Source organism: Coturnix japonica, chromosome 3 (assembly GCF_001577835.2).
Source record: "Coturnix japonica isolate 7356 chromosome 3, Coturnix japonica 2.1, whole genome shotgun sequence".
Lineage (NCBI taxonomy): Eukaryota > Metazoa > Chordata > Aves > Galliformes > Phasianidae > Coturnix > Coturnix japonica.
In genome coordinates, this window is record NC_029518.1 from 38,302,642 (window position 1) to 38,328,659 (window position 26,018).

At 39.7% G+C, this 26,018-nt stretch overlaps 1 protein-coding gene across 3 annotated transcripts in view; it reads left to right on the plus strand.

Annotated features, from left to right (window-relative positions):
- RPS6KA2 (ribosomal protein S6 kinase A2) overlaps positions 1–26,018 on the plus strand; it is a 242,195-nt gene that overhangs the window by 91,474 nt on the left and 124,703 nt on the right. The window contains exon 1 of one of the 3 annotated variants that reach the window (XM_015858005.2): positions 2,777–3,425. The exons of the other annotated variants lie outside the window; for them this stretch is intronic. Within the exon in view, the coding sequence (XP_015713491.1) occupies positions 3,327–3,425 (99 nt within the window). The 5' untranslated portion in view covers positions 2,777–3,326. Of the gene's footprint in view, positions 1–2,776; positions 3,426–26,018 lie in introns of those variants that run through there. 3 annotated transcript variants of the gene reach the window in all.

The following is a 26,018-nucleotide window of genomic DNA, read 5'->3' on the forward strand; positions in this document are numbered from 1 at the left end:
AGTTTTGAGCGGTTTCTCTTGGAGAGTTTCTTTTAAATTCTGGGCTTGGGTTTCTTTTGCTTGTTTTTTTTAAGTTCTTTTCCAATTGAAGTAATCTTTATTTTGGGATTTTGGTCACTGGTAGCTGCCATGGTCTTTTATTTATTTATTTTGTGCTACAACAAATGCAATAACATTTTTAGGAAGTTCAGAGTACAGAGAATTGCTGCTTGATATCATTGCATCATATGCACCACCTTCTCTGCCAGTTTTATTGTTTATTCTTTTCTTAAATTTGATATTTTTAGTAATATCAAGCAGTTCTTTCAGCAGTTAAAATTGTTCAAAGAGCTGATAATAATTTATGGCCATGAATTTCTAAGTGCAATGAATTTTTCAAGTAGCTGGTTGATCTGGCAATTGTATGTTTATAAATATATTGATGAGTGTTCTATTTTAATCTAAATGGTATTTTGACTTGCACCTTTTCTGCTGGAGTCATTGGGGAAAATGGATATTATCCCATCAGCTGACAGTCTGAGATTTTTTTTTTAAACCTCTTCACATTGTTTGTTTTGAAGCAAAGCTAAATTCCACGTCCTGGTAGCATGCTGTGTGAATGCAACAGGAGACAGCTTTGCTTTTCAAATCTGTTGTTGTGTTTAGTTTACATGCTCATGTATTCTCTTTGATTTCTGTATTTGTACTATTCCTTCAGCAAGTTTTTGCAACTCAGTTTCTTGTATTGCTTACAGCTGGAAGATGCACTCAGCAGCTGCTCTACTGCTTTCTTGTCCCACAGGTGAAGACAAGCATCCTGGCACTGATGATTATTTGTCCTTCTGTATTTAATCCCTAAGCACCTGGTTGGAAGGGGCATAAGAAAGCAGGCAGATCATGCCTACTTCCAAGCCTGCACCTGTGTCTTGGCAGGGATGTGAGAAGAGACTTGCCCCCAAACTGGGCATGCTGCATGTGTTGCAGTGTAACCTTTAGCATCAAGCAACAGCTTCTACTCGTTAACTATATGTTGACAGAGGTAGTGCGTAGTTGTATGTTAAAGCACTCTGTGCATCGTGGAAAGTGAAGGCTGTGATAAACCTACTAGCATAGGTAGTAACAACCTCTCACCTGCTACTGCTTATTGTTATATAGGGCATTTCTGTATGTTTGGGGATGGGAAATGATCTTCTCTGCATGATGCTGGTGTCCCAGCAGGCCTCTGTTATGTATCTGAGGGGCAGGGAGCTACCCTGATCCTTGCCCGATTTCTATTTAAAGCTGGAATGGCTTACCAGAGTGAGAATGTGTGGCTCTGAAAAGCCTTTGTCAGTGTGAAAGCAAGGCTGAGTGAAGATGCCTCTTCTGCAGGCAGAGGGCAGGGCACACACAGAGGTCCTGGTGAAGGCCCAGGAGAGGGCCAGGTGAGAGCCTCAGGCCCTTGCACCACTCAGTGCTGCTGCTGCAATTAGGTCACCACGTGAGGGGACATGGAACTCTGCTGCATAAATTGCATCAGCAAATAATTTTGGTGCTGATGCAGCTCTACTAACAAAATAGCTTTTTACCTGCTTCTTGCTTTTGAAAAGGGTTTTTGGTGTACCTGGAATAGCTTAGTTTCTGCCAGACCAGCTGCCTTCACTCTGTTTAGCCAGAAGTCAACACAGCTGTCATGGTAAAGGGCTCCTAGGCTTTGCTCAGTGCACACTGAAGCTGCACCCCCATAGCAGTACTGGAAGATACACTCCTGCTGCCAAAACAGAGAATTAGAGAAACAGTCAGAAGGAAGCATCAAATAGAGAAAAGGACAAAGCAGATTGCCACTCTGCTACATGTGCTGTACTGCAGTTATCTTAGGTGGGGGAGGCAGCAGCAATCAGGGCACAGAGGAGTCAGAGGCCACAGAAAATTGCGGACTGAAGTAGCTATTCAAACCTGACCTCCTTTTTGGGGAAACCATAAATGCCAAACTATTCATTTGCTTGTTTTTATTTGCTTGCTTTTCCAGGTACAGAGATGACAGTGAGCTTTAAACAAAAGAGAGGGGACAGAGCCTGTGAACAAAGCAGGTAGTGACAGGCACAGCCAGCATGGTTCACAGCAGAGCCCAGACAGGCAATTAAAGTAAAATCCAACCCTACTTAGAACAGATCGACTGGAGTAGTATTGTCATTTAACCTCTGAGAGCTTTCTCAGGCTGTAGTGGTGTCAGCTCTCTCTGGGCTTATTTATCTGAGTCATTAATAAGTCATCAGAGCCATTCAATTTCCATATGGGGATATGGGAGAAAGGCATGTCTGGGTATTCCTTGCTAGTCAGAAAGGAAAGACTGCCAAGGACAAGGAGCCTGAGCTGTTCACAGCAGGCAGAGATAGCTCTTCGGTCTCTGGATCACACTCAGATTCATTAGTTTCTGAATAAAAGCTGAAAAATGCATATATAAGGGGAGGGGGTGTGGGTAGCTGTAAGTCTTCATGCTTCCAGTATAGTGAGCAGCTCAGAGCTGCAGCCTGCAAATAGATGCACATATTTAACCTCTGAGAAGGGCTGTAGCTGTCTGCTGGAGTACAATAAGAATAGTAATACTTACCATTTAGAGTGTGCTTTCTATTTTCAGAGCTGTGCCAGCATTAGGTATTATAATGTAGCCTGGTAGGTAATCTAAGCTGGTGGGTCATTATAAGCTTTCTGATTTTAGAGTGGGGGAAGCACCTCTGAGCAAGTCCCCTGAGTGAGAGGAGGCTGAGACCCCCCCCCCGTTCTGACTGCGGGCTCATGGCGTCCACAGCCCTCTCCCGGGAGAGGCTCTGGTGCGGGAGCTCTTCTCTCACATCTGACCACTGGAGCCCTCGGTAATTATAGCGGCATTGAAATTCCGGGCTAAAAACAGAAGTGTAGCATGTGCCTGTTCCCCATGTGATTCAGAAACCAGGAAATCGAAAGAGTCTGGCTGAGAGGAGGGGAGTGCAAAGCCATAGACACATCTAATATTTATCTCAAACCTGCTACGCCGGGGACTCGGAGCTGTCATCTACTGGAGCTGATTATGCATGCAGCAGCACCGGAGCCTGATTGGGCGTAGTAGGTCCTAAGGCGAGGGGGAGAGGGAGTGGGAAATGAGTTGGGCTTGCAGCACCGAAATGTAAACAGTGGGAAGGCAGACGGAGAACAACGCCGGTGGGTGCCGAGCAGCGCACTTCTCGCCTACTGCCCGCCGGGCTGGATGGGCAGGGGCAGGCACGCCGGGCATCTCCTGCCTGTGGATATCCGTCGGGGCTATCGGGATGCGCTAGCTTTCTCCAGCGCTGCAGCTCCGCCGTGCTCCGCACCGGAGCTCGGACGGGGCAATGGACATGAACATGAAGAAGTTCACGGTGCGGCGGTTCTTTTCCGTTTATCTCCGCAAGAAGTCTCGGTCGAAGAGCTCGAGCCTGAGTAGATTTGAGGTAAAATCCGTGTTAACTTTGTTATATGCAGCAAATACCGTTACGTGCTTCTGACAGAGATGTGAGAGAACGTCTGCGTTTGCTGACATGGTAAATAGTTAAGAGATGGTCTTTCCCTAGAGCTGCTGATGCTCACACCTGACGTCCTTTGTTTCTGTGTAATTCAGGGCTTTTCCTTGGGAGCCTTCAATACGTTGCATAATATATTTAGTGCGTTGCTAAGGATCCTTTTATCAGCCTGGCACAGGGGGAGGGAGCTGATTCAGGACATCATGAAGTTGTAGGAAATACTTACAGATTCTCTTAAATTAGCACAGATGGCACTATGATTTGCAGTAGCCTCATGTTTTAATCTTCCTCCCTTGCAAACATCATTCCTTCTCAGTGCTAGATTTCCAAACAAGTAATCAATTTGCTAGTGCCTTGCATATCTATTGTATGCAATATAGAGGTTTTCTTGCTTATTTTTCAGTAGAATCTGTGTAAGAATCAGAATCGCATCAGAATCTTGCGTTCATCTTCTCTTTCTGCATCCTGGTATTTCTTTTTGTTTTACTGTAATAAGAAGTTGCATTCTTCAGAAGCGGGGGAGCAACGTCAAATTAAACCTAAAATGGTTCGGCAGCATCAGGAGATACAAAGCAGTTCAGGTCGGGATTATTGGCAGATAGGAACGCGTGAATGGGGGAGAAGCAGGATTTCTGCCTCCCTTCCTTGAACCATTGTTCTTCAGCCCTATATTTGGAGCTGCAAACAGTCGGCAGGAAGTGAGATCAATCGAATAAATGTCAGTTTTATTTATGTTGTTCACTTTATCATTGCAGATGATCTGCAACCTCTGCATTAAAATAAAGTTGGATGGGGCCTGATTCTCCTCTGGCACACATTTGTTTTATGCTGGTGTACTTCAGCTGACCTCCAAGGAGTTACTCTGATTTGCACCGGTATTCCCAGGAGGAGGATTAGTCTCATGCTGTGTGAATACATTTTAAAATGTTACTCCCTTAGTGTTCTATTTAAAGAAGTAGGTAATTGTCTAGACATAAAGTTCTTCATATGTCATTGCTTAAGCAGGACAGAAAAAAAAATCTCAGTTTGAAGCTGATCTTTTATTCTTAACTCTTTAAAATCATTTTCCTTGAGAAAAAATTGGGTAAGATGTACCTAACTTTGTTTCATTTGTTGGGAAGCCATGCTATGTGTTTAAAACAAACTAATAAATAACAGTTGCCATTAGTCGATCAAGTTCCCTCCTTTCTCCAGCCCTAATTGATAAAGGGAAAAGGGTTGTGAACCCCAACTTGCAAAGTCTAGGCTGACAGAAATATTCCCCGTAACACACTATAAATTCACGAGGCTCATGCTCCACCAGAGCCAACAGAAAGTAGAGTTGCTGAGTTGCATGAAGCTCTCCTGTGACAGATGAGTATCTTCAGAGGCTGTCAGTGTCAGGGTGTGATGCTGGGAGGGGTTTTTGAGACAGTGGAACCCTACTGGATCTCATAGTTTCTCATTTAACAATATCATAGTTTGAGAGAAACAGCTTTCACCACACTGAATGTTTTGCTCACTGAATAGTTGATAGTTGATTCAGTATCTATAGTATTGGTTTTCCTTAGGTGGGTTGTCTTACACCAAATTTATTTTCTAATCTTAAATAATTCTTAATTAAGTTGCTTTGAGAAACATCCTGATGCGTATCCTGCTGCATGTGTAAGTTCAGAACATTACATCCGCTTCTCCCCTCTCTCCCTTGATTTGGCAGTAATGACCAACTTTATGCAAAGTAACTCAGCATTATAAAGCAACAGGGAATATGGATTGTTCCAACCAGGAAGAAAAAGCGATTCATGAAATCTCTTCTGCTATTTTAAGTGTGAAAATCATCAGAGATGTTCCTACTTAGAGGGGAAAAACAAAACATGAACATCAAGCCTCCTCTGGGATTCCCATTTGTGTTTAAATTTGCAGCTGTGGGCTAATCAGTGTTCCACAGCCAAATAGAAAGTGCAAAGAAGTCTATTGGTAGGAAGATTGTCAGAAGTCAGAATATACTTCATCCTAATAGGTAGATATTTTACAGAGGCAATAAAAAGTCATGGATGATTACCTCATGGTAAATGAGTAAAGTAAAGAGAAGAAATCTGGAGGGCACACAAGTGGCATTGCTTTGCTTAGTGTATCTTAACTAATGTACCAGGTGGAAGTTACATGTTGCTAGACGACATTTGAAATTTGTAACAGGAATGCTGTTTCTAAGTTGTGGAGGGTTTTCTTTTGGTATTTGTTTTGAAGGTTGATGGAAAGGGCTGAAGGCTTTAGGATAAGCATTCCTGGATTCAATCAGTTGAAGTTCTAAAAATACCACTGTAAGCATAGATACAAAATAATATCATATAAGTTGTTAAAATCATAGGATTGGTTAATTTTGCTTCTGTAGTATTTTGCTTTAAATTGATTTGCAGTGAGCTTCATAACTTAGAGAACAGGGATATAAAAGTAGAAAATGACTTGGCAAATCACCTGTAGCTTGACCTTTCCTTAGTCAATTCATATGCCAATATAATTGCTGTATCTGAGACAACAAGGTTGTTGCCCTGTGAAGATGGCTAAGTTTCACACAGTCCTGCTGAAGGAGGCAAAGCACACACTGGTGCAGAAGATATTGCAAGGATTTTTGTTTTATCTTGCCTAAAACATATGCCATTTTGATTGTTCTGGGAAAACCTGGCTGAAATTTGAACTTATTTGGCTGTGCTTTCAGGTTTCAGTTTGTTATTTTTCAGTATGGCCCACATCGCTCTTCATTTATAAGGCATCTAGTGATGTAATTTTATTAAATGCACAGAGCCAAGTTCCGCATGCACACAGAATTCTTATTGAAGTCAGCTGAAAATCCAGTGAAGTCAATGGGAACTGCATGTGTGCATCTGAGAGAAGGGCTTTGTTTATGGTTCTTGCTGAGTGTTGATGAACGTGAATGTGAAACCATCAGGAGAAAGTCGCACAGTGTGGCTGTACTACAGACTTTGAGCCCCAGTGGAATGCATCTTACAGCAGAGAGCAATATTCCTTCATTTATAAATTGAAAGTTAATTATGCCATTTGAATAAGGTAGAAAAGATCTAAGCACACAAATAACTTGATTATATTTATACCACTGGTGAGGAAGCCTTTCTTGCTTTTTTTTTTTTTTTTTGGAGATTTTTTTTTTTTACTCCACTTGTGTATTTGTAAGTCTTTATTCTTACTCCTTAATGCTTTTAATTCTCATTTTGTCTTTCTGTTAATGGTGAATCTAAATAATCTAAATTCTACTTTGTGTATGTATGGCACTTAGTGTCCACCAGAGCTTTTCCAAATTAATTCATGTTAATTTGAAGCCTAGTGACTGTCATCAAAGCCACCGGAGAGGGGTAGAACCTCCAGTTGATGACTGGAATGTGATCGTCGTGGGTTCCAAAGCTATTCTGTATTGAGTTGACAAGAAACTATGAAGTCAGGAAAGGAGTAGTAGAGCAGGACAGGTACTGGATTTATAACACTGTTATGATAGATTTTTCAGTTTTTATCTTCACTTTGAATTCTGATTTCTCACTGGCTTGAGTTCCAGCAGCTTAAGGAAAGTGTTCAGTAAAAGCTGAACTAGGCATCTCTGTTTGCACACTGGGCTGGAACAATGCTTCACTTGTAAGTACTTGTGAACTCTTCTATGCTTGCCCAGCAGTACCTTTCTTTATCAGTAGTGCCTCTTTTATTCTGCCTTCTCTTTTTTTCAAATATAAGAATTAACAGCCCAAGATAAACTCCACAAGGTGCAAGTCCTGAAGTGGATTTAGAACTTTTTTTTTTCTTTGTAACTATAATCTCTGTGATGTGTGTCCTTCCTACAGAAGTTATCAGGGCTATTGTGGTCTGACTTCCCACAGCTGCAGGCAAGAGTTTTATGAGGAAGTGCTACAATTCTTGTAATCTTGCATTGCCTGGACAAGGGGGAGGGAGAGCAAGGAAGGGGAATGAGAGCATGTAGTCCATCAAATAGGTCACTTTGAGGAACCAGGAAGTCTAACTTTTGGATTCATTTTTATGATTTGCTGTGTCATTACAGACAATTAGACCTCTGTTCCCCATGTTCTCCGTTTGTAAAATGGAAATCACGATGCCTGTTCAAATTCTTTAGCATAAGCCTACCTACCTAAATTGAGTTTGGTAGTAAGAGAGCACACATTGGTTTATACATAATAAAGAAATGGATCCTCCATTTCCCAAATACTTCTGACTTTGTTGTGCTCCTCCCACCGAGTCTCAAATTAACAAAGCTGAGATGCAGAAAGGAAAATTAAACAGGTACATCCACAGGAAGATCACAGAAAAAAAATAAGGCTGGGAGAGATCTCAAAAGCCTCATTTTGAACAATCTTTCCTCCTCAGAAAATATCAGCTATAGCTAAACCAAACAAGTTTGTCTGATTATGTCTTAAAGACTTCCCACAGTAAATGCCATATAGCATCCCTAAGAAGCATGTTTCACGATGTTACCCTTAGTGACTGAGAGCTTTTCTAGTGTCTGACACTGGTATTACTTATGGCAATTTAAGCCAGTGTCACCTTGTCCTACTCATTACAACTGAGAGACAGATTGTGGGGGTTTGTTTGTTTGTTTGTTTTTTGTTTTTTTTTTTAACTTTACAGCAGAATTTTTTATTCATTTAAATGCTTTTAGTGTCCTATTTCTCAGTCTTTGTACTAGGGTGGGAAAAAATGGTTTTCCTTTTTCCTGAAAGTTGACTTGTCCCTCGCTACAAGAAAGGTATCAAAACCCTGGAGCCTGTCCAGAAAAGGGCAATGAAACTGTTTAGGGGTCTGGAGCACAAGTCTGGAGTAGCTGAGGGATCTAAGATTGTTCAGTCTGGAGCAGAGAAGGGTCAGGGGAGACTTAATTATTCTCTACAACTGCCTTTAAGGAGGTTGTGGTGAGGGGGGCGATTGACCTCTTCTTCGAAGTAACTGATGAGAGGACCAGAGGAAATGGCCTCAAGTTGTGCCAGGGGAGATTCAGGTTGGACATTAGGAAAAATTTCTGCTCAGTGAGAGTGATCATGTATTAGAATGGGCTGCCCACAGAGGTGGTGGAGTCTCTGTCCTTAGAGTAATTTGAGGAATATTTCGGTGTTGTACTAAGGGACATGGTTTAGTGGGAAATACAGGTGGTAGGTGGATGGTTGGACCAACCTTGGTGATTCTATGATTTTCAAGGTATGACCCTGTGCTGGTCTAAGCAGCATTGTTTGCATACAAAAGAAAGGAAGATCTTCTTCTAATGGCTTCTTTATTTTGAAGGGTCCTATCTTGTCAAAGACCAATTGAAATTGTTACTTTATGCTTGATCTGATGCTATTTGGCATGCAGTCCAGAAATGGTGAATCCTGTCAGCTGACTCTGATGTCACATTGATTCTGATATGTTGCAAGACTGAATACAGACTCGATTCACTCAGCCGAGGTCCCCGTCTGTTTGGACATAGAGCAGTGGCCTGATTCCCACATGTAACACAAGATATCTTTTTTTGATTGTGGAATGGGCTCTGAATGATCAGCTGATAGACCGTGTGCTTGCATGCCTTATGTGGCTGGTGATAACACAGCAGTATGGTGAGTGCATGTTGGGTTCTGTCCATGAATGCATGATAAAATGAATGAAAATGGACATTAAAGACCATCCAGTTACAACCTCCTGCTATAGGCAAAGCTGCCACCCAGCAAGCAGATCAGGCTCCCCAGGGCCCCACTGCCCCATCCAGCCCGGTTTTGAATATCCTCAGAGATAAGGCATCCGCAACCACTCTGGGCAACCTGTGCCAGTGCCTCACCACCCTCTGAATAAAAATTTCCTGCTAGCTTCTAATCTAATGCCAGAATAATGTTGTCTGAACTCTTTACGTTGTTCAGAGAACTATCATGCGTTTCAGAGTTTGAACTGTTTCAGTGCATGTTACAATTTATCTAGCTTAAGAAAGAAAGCCAGTGGATTGGTGTAATGTGTGGTCAGAGTTAAGCATGAAAGGACCCCTACTCCTAGCAGACCATGTGGTGGGACTTGGTAGAATGTGTCCCACTGAAACTGTTACTCGCAGTAACCTACACAGTAGCCTTGTGACTACCAGTAAGGCAACTGGAGAGTGTTTAACTGCCCTTAACCTTTCTTCCTCCTTCATTGCCATAGTTATGGTGCCCTGTCTGTAGAACTAGGTGATGTAGGCTTGTGAACAGCCTGTATTTAATTTGCCTAAATTGTCTGAAAATGCTGCCAGCACCAGCATTTTGGCAAAGTTGCTTTCACTGTGGGATGCAGGAGAGACTTGAGCCCTCCTCTAGCTGAACACCAGAAGTCCAATGATACTGGAAGTGCAAAGAAGTGCACAGGCTTCTGCGTGCAGTGTACGGAAAATGAACAAGGTGGTCATAGTGAGAACTGTGTATTACAGAATGTGCTCTAAGAGTGAGCCTTTTCTGGGATGATAATGCTGGCAAAAGAGATTTGTTCTTGGCATCTATCAATCCTGCCTATTCCAAAAGCTGGTGCTTCGGTCTAACACTTGGACAGAGGAATAACCACACTGGCTGTTCACTAAGTGTCCCAACGCATTACATAATTTATATGCAAACTGGCTAGAACTGGTACAAGACATGAAAGAAAACATCTATAAGATGCATACGATTACACAAGTAATTTTGCTGAAAAATAGGTGAAAAGCCTGGGTGATTATTTGCTTTTCTTAGTCTGGGAGTTTTTTTCCTTTAGTGGAAATTACTGTTGTTTTACTAGTGAGTAACAAAGAAAATCCTGAAGCTATTCAACTTTTTCTTCACTTCCGCACTGAGAGAAACTCATGAACAAATTCTGTCACCATGGCAGATAATGTTTGTTTCTAACTTCTGCATCAGCATGTCTCCATGCCTGCCTTTCCTGCACAAAGCAATGCCAGTCTGTGACTAGAAAATGCCTGGGACTGCAAGTGAATATTGTAATTGTGTACACCTTAAACTTGTCTGTATAAATATCTTAAAACCCATTTACTTGCTAGTCTGCACAGTATCTATTTTAATCCTATATGATTATGTGTTACAATTCTAACTAAACTCTAATCTGAAAGCAAGGCTTTATATTAGATTATTTCTATGACACAGTTCAAGACCTTTTCATTTAACTGAATTTGAATTTTAGTCTACTAAATGTGTGCAGATGTAAAATATTACATGTTTCAGAAGTTGTTTTTAAATAACATTTCTTTATGTTGAAAAGACCTGAAGCTTTTCCCTGGCAAGTAAAATCACTGGTCTTTCAAAAGGAACTCCTTAACATTTTACTAAATCAGTATTATTGAGGTACCTAAACCAAGACATTTTCTAAATATGTATGATTTTCCGATAGTGATAATAATACAAAAGAAATTGAGAGTGTTGGCATTTTCTAGCCAACATTTTGCAGAGCCTTAATTTGGAAGACTTTGTTCTTCTCTGAAGATGATGCAACTGTCCTTATTTTCCAGATTCTCATACCATTGGGAGTTACCTTCTTCTTTGAATATGGTAACTAGTGAAATAGTCACAAGAGGAGAAGAAAGTATGTTAGTGAATCTTAGCTCTTATATCTTCATTCTGATAGTTTTCCTTGAGATCCTGCTCCCAAAGGTGGAACTCCATGTTTAGACTTGGTCAAGAAGTAGATGGAATTTGTGCCAGTCAACGCAGAAAAAGTACTGTGCTATGTGGAGTTAGAAAAGTCCTAGTGAAAACATATCAGGTGATGCCTTTCAGTTTCTGCCTTGTTGCGAAGTTGTCTGGGTTTACGATGTCTGTCAGTTTGAGGTAATGTAATTCACTGTCCTGAAAATTTAAATAATAATAATAATATAAAAAAGCTGTTGTATCATTCTGTATTGAACAGCAATGCTAGTATGGATGATGGACAGCAGAACTCATGCCTGCACACAGCATATAGAGACAGCATTTACTTTACTTCCTTCCCTCACTTCCACCAGTGCTATGATTAAGTTTTTGAAAATTGATTGAGTTTTTGAAAATATTCTTTCAGAATATCAGGATAAAGTTCACTGGCCAGTTTACTTTAGACACTTGATATCATTCTTCATTAAGGGGTGTAAATGTGTTTAGAAAAATCATGGGAATGATGCCAGCTACCTGTTCTTCCCCTGCTTGTCTTAAGCGTTTTCTTGTTCTGTAATAGGCTTACAAAAGAAGCCATAACAATCATTTGATTTATACTTGCATTTAAAGAAATGCTATAACACGCCAACATCTGTAAAGCTATAATGGGAGTTGTTCTTGGATAGCTTTGTTTTTATGGAAGATTTCTCTAGGGTTGTAAGGAAGGTCTTAAGTTTTGGACTTAACATCTCCATCTCTCTCATAATGCATGTTCAAATGAGTGGATTAAAAATGTAATCATTTCTAATACAGACAATCTTGGACATTTAAAAAACAGCTTTTTTGAGGAGATTTATTTATAAAAAATGGGTTGGTTCTTTGATTCCTCTCTTTAGCACTTGTTTCTTATTTATCTGTTTAGTTTTTTCCCCCCTGCTGCTTCTTTAGTTCATATCAATTCCTCTCCATTGTTTTCCACGTGCACAAATATTGGTGATTATAATACAGCTCCAGGGAACTGTGGGCATGCCAAACAAAATGTAATGTGCTGTACACTCCACAGCCAAAAGAAAGCTTGTTCTTTTCCCCTTGCTTTTTAAATTCTTTTGCTAGTGTGACATCTGTGGGACTGAGACAGAGATAATAGCATGGTACTCTATGGAGTACTACCATAGTCTGCAAGCACTCCTTTATCATTCCTGGTGACCTGAATGTTATCACTGCCTGGGTCATTGTATCATCTCTTCAGGGAGGCATATCAACTCCAATTTCCATTTTCTGTTTACTGAGGAGGAGAAATTAAGGCATTTTGCCTTCCTTTTATATGATTCTTTTCTCTTGTCTCGAGGCTTTGCTTCCCTATTGTAAAAGAATGTGAAGGATTTGGACATACTATGTACTGATATGTATGCTCCCATGACTGGACTACAGAAACGTGGAATCCCACACACAGAATACATACCGTAAACTGTGGGCTCCTGGTATTGTTGAAACTCTCATTTTGCCTTCTCAGATGTTTTCTCTGTAAGGTAACAATTCCATTTTTTCCCTTCTTCCAGTCATTCGCCTGATTCAGCTTTTTTAATTTATGCTTTAGGATCAGACAATGGGAATCACATCTTTTTACTTTTCTTGCACTGAGTCTGTTTTGGTACTTTCCACACTCAGTTTACTGAGGTATCTTGAGGGTCATCAGTGAAAACAAAGCTTTGTGCTGAGAAGTGCTGAATCAGAGGGCACACTCAGCTGAGTCTGGACAATGGCCAGACAGCTCTAAAGCAAATCACAAATACAGTGCTTGCTACACATCTTAAATCTCACTCTCATGTGTGTAATCTTAACCTGTTTCTCTTCAAATGGCTCTACATTCTGACTCTCTGTAGCCAAAGCTCCTAGTGAGCCTACTTACAGCAACAGGCTCCAAATGTATTGGTGAGGGTTTCATACCAATGACTTAACTCAGCTTCCAACCAGGCGTGAATGTCTGTCTGGGTTTTTAGCTCTATACAGTACCATTTTTCACAGCACCGTTCTTAGTTTTTAAAGTCATTTCACTATACAGTGGCTATCCACATTACCATTTTGCTTTCAATGCTGACCTTTTTTTTTTTTTTTTTTCTTTCTCTGGTGTTCACCCCCTAGTTTTTCATTTGAACTTTGAATGAGAAACCTCAAAGTGAAAATCAGCTTTGGTCAATTGTCATTTCAGATGCAAGAATTCATGCAGAGCCTAATGGCTTTGCGTGGTTTCTGCACAGTCATCATCATCCATCTCAACTGGAAGGCATACACTTGTTCATCTTGAGAATTTCATTACAGATTTTGAAATGGCCTGCATTAGGTTAAGTAATCACAAGTGCAGTGCAGTATCCCAGTGACTTAAGGGCTACTGCTCCTTTTAAATTTGCTGTGCTATAAAGCCTAAGATTCTCACAGTGCACATCTACCCAATTCAAAGCAAAATGAAAAGAAAATTCAAATTGCTGTTTTTGTTTGTTTTTGGAATCAGATCTAAATTGGAAGAAAGCTTGTATTACTTTCATTGTGATGCTAAACATGTTACCAGAGTGGTGGTGGTGCTAGCACAGCAGAATTCATTTCTCCTTGACAACACCTAAGGTCTAACAGAATGCATGGGCAGTCTACCATTGTTGTAAACACTCTTCAGCTCCAGTTCATCTGCTAGCTGGTGACATCAAGCTGCCTGTAAAAACTACACAAAATATTGCCTCCAGGCTTTGGACTTTAAGTTGGTCTTTTAAGTGGAACCCAGCAAGCTAATTCTGATTGAGTTGTATGTTAGAGATGTTAACACATCTGCATCTGAAATCATAATGTACTCTACATATGGCTTCTATCTTGAGGTTGTTAAATCTGGAATCTCTCTTCTCAGTGTAATTCTGACTGTTGCCTAACTATATCTAGTGTTTTGTTCTTACCTTCTAAATTGAATATTCTTCAAGGCATAGGAGAAAGAAACAGTATAATTGCAAGTGGTGGGCCCTTTGATGTTTTTGTGCTACAAGTCTATTCATGTGAAATTTTCATTTATCATTTTTCATTAACTACAGTACAAGGAAGTGGATTTAGAGCCATTGAAGTTCCTAGTACACAAAAAGAGACCCATCCAACTGTATGCAAACTGAAATGTCAGATATTTGTATTTTTTCTCCTTTACTTTTCTGAGACAGTAGTCTGTCCATATGCTGTCTGTAGGTTATCTGAAGGGATTTGCTTGTGTGTGAGCACAGGAAATTACTGCAAATCTGAATTGTTGACTTAGATCCATTTTTAGCCAAGTGTTCTAAAGAAAAGAAACTTTATACGTTTTTTGTTCTTTCCTCTCTATTGTCCTTTAGCTTTTGAACCATTCTACATTTAACAGATGTAGACAGAAGAATAGTGTTACTAAGAACACAATGTTCGTATAAGATTCATGAAAATATTACATTAGACAAGTAGATCCTGCTAGTTCCATGAAATGAAAGAGTAAGGAGCAGTAAGGTAGGAAATGTACTGTTTGGCCTCTAATGAAGCCAATTGGATGGCATGAGAGTGGAAGAGAATGTTATAGGAAACTGGGCTTCCTCATTATGCCATTTACAATTAGTTTGTATGCTTCAAGGCCAGGAAGCAAGCTAGGATTATCTGTGAGGAGTGTGTTTGGATTTGCTGCAGAAACAAGTGGATTAGTCTATTTACCTGTATAAATATTTAGGCTTAGAGATACTTATATAATAAAATTATTTATCATATTAGTGTGGTCTTTTAGTAATGTTCTCCTATAGTACAAAATAAGCAGGCTTATTCCTGCTTCTAATCTAATTGTTGAGGCAGAAGAAGTAACAAGCAGCAGTATTTTGTCAAGGTTACTGAGATGTTTTGAGATAAGCAATGTGCAATATGGTGTGAGGCTGGTCATTTTTCTCTGCAGCCCAGGGATCCTCTTTGTGTTGAAGCATCAAGGTTGCTTGTTTGGAGCCACTTATAATGTGGTACAATGAGGGGGGAAAAAAGAGGCAACTTATTATAGTATATGGAGAAAAGGATTTACAGAAGTTAATATAAAATGACTGATTTATCAATAGGAGTATTATAACAATTCTACAGACGTCAATAGAAGCCTAAGCTGCTAGAGTAAGAATATACTGGGGAAGAAAACATAATACATTATCTCAGTGGGTTTTAGAATACTTATTACAGAATTATAATTCAACATCAACGTTTGCTTGAAACATCCTGTCTTGCTAGCTGATGATGACATGAATAATTCATTTATCTGGATAAAAGTGGATATATTAAAAGTAAGAGACGCTTTGGAGAGTGCAACAATGAGACCTCAGGCTCTCTGGAGCAAACAAGCCTAGGAAGTATATTAGAATTTTTTTCACTTGTTCAGACTTTGCAGTAATTATTACAATGTGTTATTTCAAACTTCTGTTGGACGGGGCTATACTTACACGTGACCAGGTTATTTAGATAGTTTGTTGTCTCATATTTTCACGCTGAACTATCACGTGGGTCAACACAGTTTTGATGATAGCTGTGTCAAGAGCAAGGCAAGATTTCTGCATGGTTAGACTGTAGAATTTCAAATTTTCTATTTAGTCAAGCCCTGACTGTGTAACAGTGTCCTACAGTCTGGAATTAAAACGGGCCTGTTTTGTACAGCCTCCTTACACTTTGCCTCTGAATTGCAGATGAGACATTTATGCATACAGGAGAGACAGAGAGTAAGGTGGGATTGTTCAACAAAAGTTTTACATTAACCAACCAGCGCATCCTGTTGTCAGACACTCACTGCAAATCACAAAACAGTATGTAAGCAAATAATACCTAGTGCTACTTTTACTTCTTTTTAAGACTATTTTTGAGCGAAATTCATATTATATAATATCTAAGGAATTCCTTGTAATTATGAACATATTCTGTGTGTATGTATGTAGAAATCTATATGAATTATGCGTATAACAATGTGAATTCATACAGCAATGCAGTTTTTCTGTGGAAAATGCTACTAAGAGGATTAGAGTTTGATCTCATAATACCATACACAACCTCTTATTGACTCAGAGCGGAGGTTTGTTTAGTTCTGCTTGACACCAAACAGATTAACAGCTCGGGTTTTTGCTGCTGACATTCCTTTCAGACTGAAAATTACCTCAAAGTTCACTTCTATTTTTAATCCATGGAAATATCCCCCTCAAAAATAGTGCTGTATAGAGTATTCTTAAAATTGTTTCTCTCATTCAGGATCAGCACTCCTCTTAAAGTAATTTTCAGGGCATGACTGAACAGTTTCTGACCTTGTTCCTTCCCTTTTGTTCTCATGATCCAGCTATACTTCTAGATCATCTCCTGTCCTCACAGGTGTAGGCTTTTCCCTTTTGGTCTTTAAGAGGTTCTTCCGGCCCCTGAAAATTGCTGCTGATGAAATCATCTTTTTGCTGGTTGCTTCAGATGCATCTTCTGTTCTACTTAACCTTGTAGGAATAAAGACCAGCTGAAGCCCATCTTGTACATTAAACGACTTCTATCTGTGTGTTTAAATATCATATAAACAGCTATTCCTACCACTAGCTGAAGCAAACAAACTCAGAAGAGCAGTCATACTGCAAGTGCAATTTCCCAGAAATTTCTGTGATTCTTCTGTGGCCATCATTTCCAATCTGCAGCTATTCCTGTTGCCCATTCTTCTGGTGTCATGCCAAAAGCTGTAGAACCCCTTGGTCAGATTATATGTTAGTCATTGAGAATAGAACCTCATTCCTGCTTTAGTCCTAAATACTGGGAGATGTTATCACCATTGCACAGCTGTTTTCTAACCTGCATCATTCACCATCTAATAGTGACACATTACCCAGCAAAATGTAATGTGAAATCACCAGTGGAGTACATTTGTGGAGTTTTTAGATCTGTGATGTTTTACCATTCCTTCTGCTTTTATAGGAATTCATGTCAGGGAAACCAGTGATCTGTACCCAGTGTTTACTATTAGCTGTGTTGTATTTATTGGCATAAAGACTAGGAAAGTTATTGATGTTATATGATAATCAAGACTGCTTACGTGACTACTGTTGGAAAACTGTGAAACAGAAAAACAGACATTTCTTTTGATCCTAATCATGGATTTGTATGTTTGCCAGTTAAGTTCTCAATTTCTCAGCGGTAAACACAGGAGAGTACCTCTGCTATCAGTCTTCCTTAGCATAAATATCTGTTGTATTTCACAACCAAGTCCTCTCTATGATCTGTATTCATCAGCTAGTAGTTACTGGAAGAAACTTGAAGGTGGGGAATGCTCTGTGTGTGTTTGCTGTGCAAGTATTACTCAGATCATATGGAATCTCCCCACTGCATGCACACGAGGTGCAGATATTTATTGTCCCACCCCTATGGGCCCAGGCGTTCTTGGTCCTGATTCCTAATGTGTGACAGCTAGCTTTCTGATTGGTCATCCTTGTAGACTTCTTGGGAACCAGCTTTATGTTTACTACTCCTCTGCTGAAGTGCTGTGTTTCAAGTGTCTGACCAACAAATGCTGAATTTCCCAGCAGTCTTTAAGTTCACCTTTCCAAGATTTTGTTGTGTATACACCCTAGATTCACATTCAGGATTTCTGGTAGTTTGAGCAAAAGGACAGATTTTGTCAGGTTTCCAAACCCAAACTGTTTTATGTTACCACTGGAAAAACAAAACAAAACGTATATATATATATGGTGTCAGAAAAATAAAAAGCGTGCATATGTGTCCTTGCTGTGCTTAGGTGTTCTTTGGCTTTGATCAGGTTACTCTAATGGGCTTTGTGGATTTATATTGAGATCTCTGTTTCTAATTAATCTTAGGGAAAAGTTTTATATCCTACCCGATCCTGTATGCCTTCTCATCCCGATTACTCTTCTGAAAGGATGTGTTCTAACCACATTGTTTCTCTTCCTGACTAGTCACATTCAACAGTATCACTCTCTGGAGGGATGTGTAAACAGGAAAACAACTAAATATAGATCAGAGAAAGAAAAGGAATAGAATACAACAGTGTGCACAGAGAGAAGTGCTTAGACAGATGGTGTAGGGCCTAGAGGAAATCTGGAGAGAAAGAAAGAGACTTGAGAATGAACAACAGAGATGAAAAAAATCAGATTTACCCATGGTGTGACTGGTTCACAAGAGAAAGGAAGTGAACGGAACATCGCTCTGTTCCCTGGAGCAGCCTATAATAAGCTTGAGTTATCATGAACAGAGGCTAAAACAGAGTTGGAACATTGTTTACTTGCAAGTATCTGCCCTCTTGGTCACAAGCTGGTCAGCAGAATGCCCTGGGGTGCTGCAGCTTGCTCTTGCTGACGGTCTGCATTTGTGGTGGGGAGGTGAGTCTCCTTATTAAACAGAACAGGAACATCTGATGAAATGGAAAACCATGGGAAGTTTAGTGAGATACTGCTTCAAACATCATCTTGTTTTGGCTTCTTACAATTTTCAGTTTGATTCTCTTCTGTTGTATTAAGAGAAGGAATGATCCCAAGCAGTTCAAGGCACTCCTGACAACAGAAGTGAAGGGGTAGCCCTTCACCTACAGTTCTTATTTGCAAACCCCCTGGCACCAGCCATCACACTTCTTGCCCAAGCAGGAGAGTGTACACTGAGTGTGGCCATTCACTTGTACACACACACCGGGACCATCTGCAGTTAGGTTACCACTCTCCACAGCTCTCCAATGGTGTGAATGGTGATTCTGATGGCTGGAGCCTTGGGTCATTTGTGGAAGGACTCTCAGGGATCTGGGCAAATTAGGATAGGATTCAAAACCTCCTGGCAGTTCTTTCTGCACTCAGGTGGCATCTGTTGCAAGTACAGGTTGTCTTTCTCTTCCCCAGCATCTTTCCAACAGATCTACCTATAGCAGGGGGATCGGAACTAGATGAGCTTAGAGATCCCTTCCAACCCAAACCATCCTATGATTCTGTGGTCTTTATAGGCTAAGCTGGCTGTTGATGATATCTTCTTGAAATTATGATGATTACATAAGATATTTTATATTGCAGAGTAATTTTACACTGCTTTGCTTTCTCTTCTCTGTTTGCCTTCAGTTACTCTTATTTCTTCTTTAGAAACATGTTTGGAGAAAAATGCATTGATAGTAAATATCTGTCACATCCCACTTAATGTTTAGAAATATTTTTCATCCTGTCTCTTATTCTTAAAATGAGACATGTTCATCTAAGGCAAGTTTTAATCTTGTTTGAGCAAACATGAGAAAAATAAGAGAAACCTAGAGAAACTGAAAAAAGTACCATTTTCTGGAAGTCAGGAGAGCATGTGGATAATGATACTTTATTTTGAGAAACCATTTACTAAATTACAAACATTTAGAATATTATTTTGATGTTTACTTTTACTTTTAAGGTAGAACACTGTTACGAATCTGTTGTTCATTTGGTTATAGAATGTTACATCATCTTGGGTGAGACTGCGTCTCATGTACATGTCTTTGTAGGATTGAAGCAGTGGTCTTTGTGCTTCACTATTTTACTGGTGTTCCTCAAGCCTCAGGTTTTCAGAAAGTGATCATAATGTACACACTTAGGAGATTTATTGGATCTAGCCACTATATAATTAAAATAACTTATCTTGCAGTGAGTAATTCAAGCCTGTCTCCAGTCTTGTGTGTGAGTCAATGAAGCTTTGTACATGCTCGGTCACAGTCCAGTTGGAGGATTAAAACATCTGTACAATTACTGATAATGTAGTGTGAATATACTGCTGGTCCTTTATAGCTGAGGGCTGCTTTCCATTTGTCCAATGGCTTTTTTTTTTCTTTCAATCAGTGAAGGTATCTGAGATAGAATTTGGTCACATTAATTAGTGTTTGTTGTGATAATGAATATTTTTAACAGCACTGCTCATTATACGTGTCTGACCCATGCTGGAGAAGGATTAACAAGAATGCAAAGTGGTCAAGAATCTGTAGAGTAGTCTGTGATCTCTGTAAGCCAAATTAAGCTTATTGTTATGCATTGTGAACTCTTTGTGTCAGCTTGTAATATCTCATGCAACTTTAAATATTGTATATTTATGAGAGACTGTAATTCAAATAACGATCAGTTTTAGGCTTTATTTTCAATACCTAATGCAAATGTACAATGGTGCAGATTTTCTACTGCCCTCCTCTGCTTTTACCAGTTCAGGCTTCTGATGCTATCAGTGGTCTTGCTGCGGTTTCTGGATATGCACAGTAGAATGCACAAATTCATGCATGATCATGCACATCCATTTCCCCTACCTTACCTGTGCTCTTAATAACTCATTTAATAGATTCTAATACCTGTCCCCAGCTGGGAATCAGCAGGCACCCCCGGCTGACTCCCTTGATCTGTGGCATGACCCTGAGTCACTCTCAAGAAGAGGCTGAGATGTGAGGGAGGAATGAGGAATTACAAACTCTTTTCTTTTTAAGACAATTTGCCATGCCGGAGGTTTAAGAGAAGTGGTGAGCTTTCAGTTCAGTTGAGAAGCCTATGCATTGACTGGGGTTGCTTTATGGTGGTACCCAGTGATTAAGTAAGAAGTGGACATTGCTGTGCTACTGCATTGACAGGGAGAAATGGGAAATGCCCTGAGGACATTACATGTAGTGCATGTGGATGACAGGCTGGAGTTAGGAGTGTGAGGGGCTCCAGCAAAAGGAGGAAGTTCAGCACAACTCAAGCTGTTAGAGATGCAGTGCTGCTTGCATTGCTGTGGTTATGTTGGAAGAGAAAAAGGCTTCCTCAGGAATAAATCCAAAATGAGAGGAGAAGGGAGAAGAGAAGAAGGTGGCAGGTGGAAAGGAGGCCCAGTGAAGAAAAGGCAGAGAAATAAGAGAGTGGAGAGGGTTGGAGTGAACAAACAAGCATGTGGGGTTCTGGATGTGTGAGTTAAAAACAAAACAAGAACACCACCATAACACTCTTCTGACTGTTTCTGTGGCTTTTGCTGCCAGCTGGTTTTATACTCTGCACATCTTGGTACCCACCTCTGTTCTCCCCAAGGTGCAGTGTGGTGAATCACAACTGTTGATTACTGCTGTAGATGCAGAGTTTGTGCTGAGGAAAGCTAATACCTTTTGGTGTTTCCAAGTTTTGCTTGGAAATCCTACAACAGATAGCTACTTCACAAATTGCTCTTTTTTCTTGCATAGTTATGCTCGGAAAGTCCAGGAATGAACATATGCAGCTTGCTCCAGCGGTGTTACAGAGGAATGCATTAAAATGTCTTCCTGAGAGAGGGAAGCAAAACAACCAGAATATATGGGGCTCATCCAAGTTACATCTGTGTACCAGGCATCTTTTCTTTTCTAGTGGTCACAAATGACAAACCTAGGAAAGCAAAACCTTAATGTTTTAGACCAAGCCTAAAACACCAGAGACATAAGCCAGCAAACTTCATGTCTCATTTTCAGTACCTTCTTTTCCAAGTTAATTTTGCTGTTTTGTAGCTCTCAGCAGAGCATTGCTGGCAGACTGCCATTTAAGATTTTAAGTGCTTTACTAAAAGTCTGCCCTTTACAACATAAACTGCACTGTCATTGGGCTACAACAGCAATGTAGAAAACAGCACTGACGTGATGTTACTAGGTTGTTATCTATGGTTTTTTTTCCAGATCAAGTTTTTATTATTCTGATTTTAACAAGAAGTTAGTCTTTAAATATCACTTGTATGTCACATTTTACACAGTTCATAGACCTTGCATTTCCTAAGCTTGGAAAAGAAAGCAAGTCAATAGATTTGATTCTGTGATAGATGCATATATTTTACCATCAGACTCCACTGTGTTAATTTTGTTAGATGAATTGGGCCCAGAAACTTAAATGTTCATTTGTTAATGCCATTAGCTAGTGAGAATACATGATCCATGTCAGTTTCTCCAAAACTGGTGTGTTGATATGTACAAAGAATAAGGGACTAGTGAAAGAAACGTTTCTGTGTCTCTATTGCTGTAAAGAATCGAAAGCCATGCAAACAAAACCTGATTCTGCATTTAACTCTTCAGTAATGGCATCATTTACTACTATTACTGCCATAGCTCTAAATTCTAATGCTATTCCTTTCCTAGTTAGTTCTACTTACTTAAAAATATGTTGCAGTATCGCTTTATTTGATGGTAAGCTTAAGCAGTGCCTTCCACATTGTATTTAGGTCTTGAATTTAAAATTGTAACATTCATTTTCAGAATGTAAGCCAGTGTTACTTGCTGAGACAAGGCTCCATTTAATGTGGAACATAAAAGCAATACTGTAGAGAGTAATGAAAGATAAAGCGTAAGGTTTAGCTATTAAAACTTAGTTCCGAAGACTTGAGTTCCTGCTAGATGACCTGCTAGATTGAGTTTCCATCCAAAAGGAACTTTTTGATTGCTCTTGTTTTTGTGTAAACTGTATAAAATAGAAATAGCAACTTACGGATGCATGCGTGCTCCCAGTCCTGAGCTTATAATGCATCCAGCTGGAAATTCACATGCAAGTCAATAAGCATGTGACAGTAAATTAAATCTTGGTACCAAATAACATTCCAAACTACAACTTGGAAGAGTAAGTTATTTTTCTGAGCATGAGATATACACAGAAGATCAATTTTCTATTGGAATTATATGTGGCAACATTCCAGTGGTAGTTTTTCACTGGGCTGCCCAGGCAAATGATTCAGGGCTGGCATGTGAGCATGCTGCTGTAAACACCATGGGCTATGTTCTTCCAGACTAGAATGTAAAAAGCTAGGAACCTTTTCCAAGTGCTTTTATTGAGCTGTGATTCTCTGAGTTCTAACTCTGTAGAGTTATAGGATCTATCATGTCACCTGAGCTAAGCATTAAAATGGAGAAGACAAAGATTAACACACAGCACACTTAGGTGAACAAGTAAATATTCAGCTGTTGGGTGCTAGTTTTACCAACAGTTAATGTAAGTGCCTAATACGTTCTCTTCCTGATGATTTTTTCCCCTCACTGCTGACAGGATGTAGTAAAAATAACCTCCAGTCTACAGATATCTAAACAGTGAAACTAGGATAAAACTTCAGAGGGGAGTGCTACCCCCAAACTATTTATTACTACTAAGCAACAGCAGGAGGCAAAACCAATTTCAGTTAATTTAGATTAGTAAAAAAAAAAAAATCTGTCCCGAGATTAGAAAGTAATTTCTTCCTCATTTTACTTTCAGAGAATAGCTTGAAACAGTAGTATACTTTCCCCTTGAGGAGTAGTGCAGTTTGTTTAAAATTTCCATAGTAATCTATACATAGTTCAAAAGCTAATCTTGCAAACCTGAAGAGTTGCTGAATGAACTCCAGTATGGAGGAAGTAATGGAATTTTGTGTTGTACTTGGAACAAATATGACTGTTTCCAGTTACAATAGCTGATTAAAAGCTGTAGATACCTTAATAGGTATGAAAAATATTATCTCAGCAATAGATTAATTGATCCTAGTTCGTCTTATAAAGCAAGGTAGAAATGAATATCCGTACTCCAAGGCAGAGATTAAGATTCTGCCTTCTGAAATACGTTCCCTGTGCCTGGAAATTAATTTATGCTAATACCCCTTGTTGCATTTTTGCTCAGTGCACTGACCCTTTATGCCACAAGGTCAGGAGTTTCTTTGCCTTTTTATTTGGCCATGGCATGAAAAATAAGGAAAGTTGTGGTAGAACAGTTTTTTGATTTGTTCAGTTTCCAAATGTAGACATCTTCTCTTAACTTTGTGGGCTGCTGCTGGGGTCTTCGGCCTTTTCCCAACATCATGGTCCGATGAACAGAACATGAGTTCTGTGACAAGCGATTATTAAGGGACATGCTGGGGTATCTCTTCTGGTGGACACATGGGAGCTGAAGTTCTGTTCCCACTATGTTTGTTGGAAGGATTCCAGGAAAGGCAGCAAAGGTGTTGAAATGTGGCCACGAACCAAGTGCAATGCATGCTGAGCACTGAATGATAAAGGCAAAACAGCTTCTCCACACATCTTATTATAGAGTTTGATATAAGCTAAATTGAAATATATAATCTGAGCTGTGTTTTTTTGGTGAGTGAATAGCAGACAGGGGATCTATTTTCCTATGAAAAGCAATGGATGACCTTGTAGCGCTATTTACATGCTTATTGTTAATGATATAAACTATTATGTGCTAGGAATAGAATGTGAATGTTATTACTGCATTTATCACACAAATCATGATTGCTAGACAAGTCCAGGCAAAGACCTCAATGCTTATGAATAATACAGTACTGTGTACTTTAGATGTGACTGACTCTGCAAAAATTTTGACTACTTCACTGAAGTGAATAAGCTTCCTCTTAAGTAATGCTTGTTGGCACTCAGAAGCAATGGGATTGTTGGTCTGTATATCATCTAGCTCTTACTTCTCACCACCACCTACTTTTCTGAGGTTTTTTTTTATTGACCTCAGACAATCTTCTCTGATTTGTCTATTTTGCCCACTACTCTCTACTTGGTCCCTTGCACATTCCCCACTCTCCTGTCCCTTCCCATGGGAAACTGTGTCTTTGTTTAGGACAAAAAAAAAGTATCTATATTGCAAAGAGACATACAGTGTTATCCCGAGGAAGCTGCCAGTGTGAGATGCGAGCTTTTTATCATCCATTAGTCACTAGCTATGACTGCCAGTAAGATGTAATCAGGAGGATCAAAAATATTTGAGGACCTGTTGCAGGAATACAAGTAGCTGCAAGCCAGTACTCTCCCCTCATCAGTTCCACTCACAAATTATTTTATGTTACAAGGCTGAAGAAATACAGAGTACCCACCTGTTTGTGTCTGGGCCCTAAAGACCATCCCTAGCCAAGGCTCTGCCCAAATGAGTGGCTTGCCATACGACTGAAGGACTGTAGGTGGCAGGAAACTTCAGGACCTCTCCTTGATCAAAGATCGATGAGATCTGAAGAATTTATTTTGGCAATAAAACAGTAATTTTAATGCAAATGGGGCTGAATTTTGGAAACTGCTAAAAAAAAAATAAAAAAATGAGAGAGATTTGCTTCTTGATGTTGGATCCCAGTGTTTGGGTTTTTGTTTTTTTTTTTTTGCTTCCTTTTCTAGTTATTCAAGGTGATTCCTGCAGCATGTTTCAAACGTGCCTCTAAAAGTTTGTCTGGTAAATTACATTTTTATGGTGAAGTGGACCTAGAGCCTCATACTCTTCTGCTGTCCTCAGGTAGGGGGACAGGTACAAAATGTGATGAAAAAGCAGCCTAAAAAACCCTTACAGTGTGAATTAGAGATGGCGTTCTTCCACTCAACTTTATGTCCTTTGGCAACTCCTTTCACAGCTCAGACTTTCCACCCAGGAGCACTTCCCCTCCAGTTCTCAAGTGCTCTGCAGTAGTCCCTCTTTTGACACTCAAAAGTGAAGTTCCCTTAGGTGATTGTGAGGAAGGAATGCAAGTCATGGACTTCTTCCACCTTAGGAAAAAGTAACTGATTCCTAGATCAAGCTGCAAAAATTGCAATGAAACAATGGTAATTGCAATGACAGTAATTATGATAGGTTCTTTTGCTAGGTGTTCCACTTGTATCTTTAGGTGCAAATGCAAGTATTAAAAATCAGATTTTGAGTTCAAAAAAGTTAACCCTAAGAATGTACTCAGGAATGCTTGAGTTCCGAAATGGCCAGCTACTATCTGCAAACCTTTCTTTATTTACTCCTCTTACTAGAAACATACTTTTCCTCAGACATAATTGTCACAAAAAATTGAACACAAGGGTTTGTTTAGCAGATGTGAACTGCTAGTTTTCTCATCATTATTATGCCCTATTGTTTTCCTTTGTGTGTGTCTTCTCTTGTCCTTTTCTGAAGAACTACAAGCCAGAAGAAGCATTTTTATTTAATGTCTGGAATGACACATCTCATCCAACTGCCTCCCAGCATGTTGGCTGTAA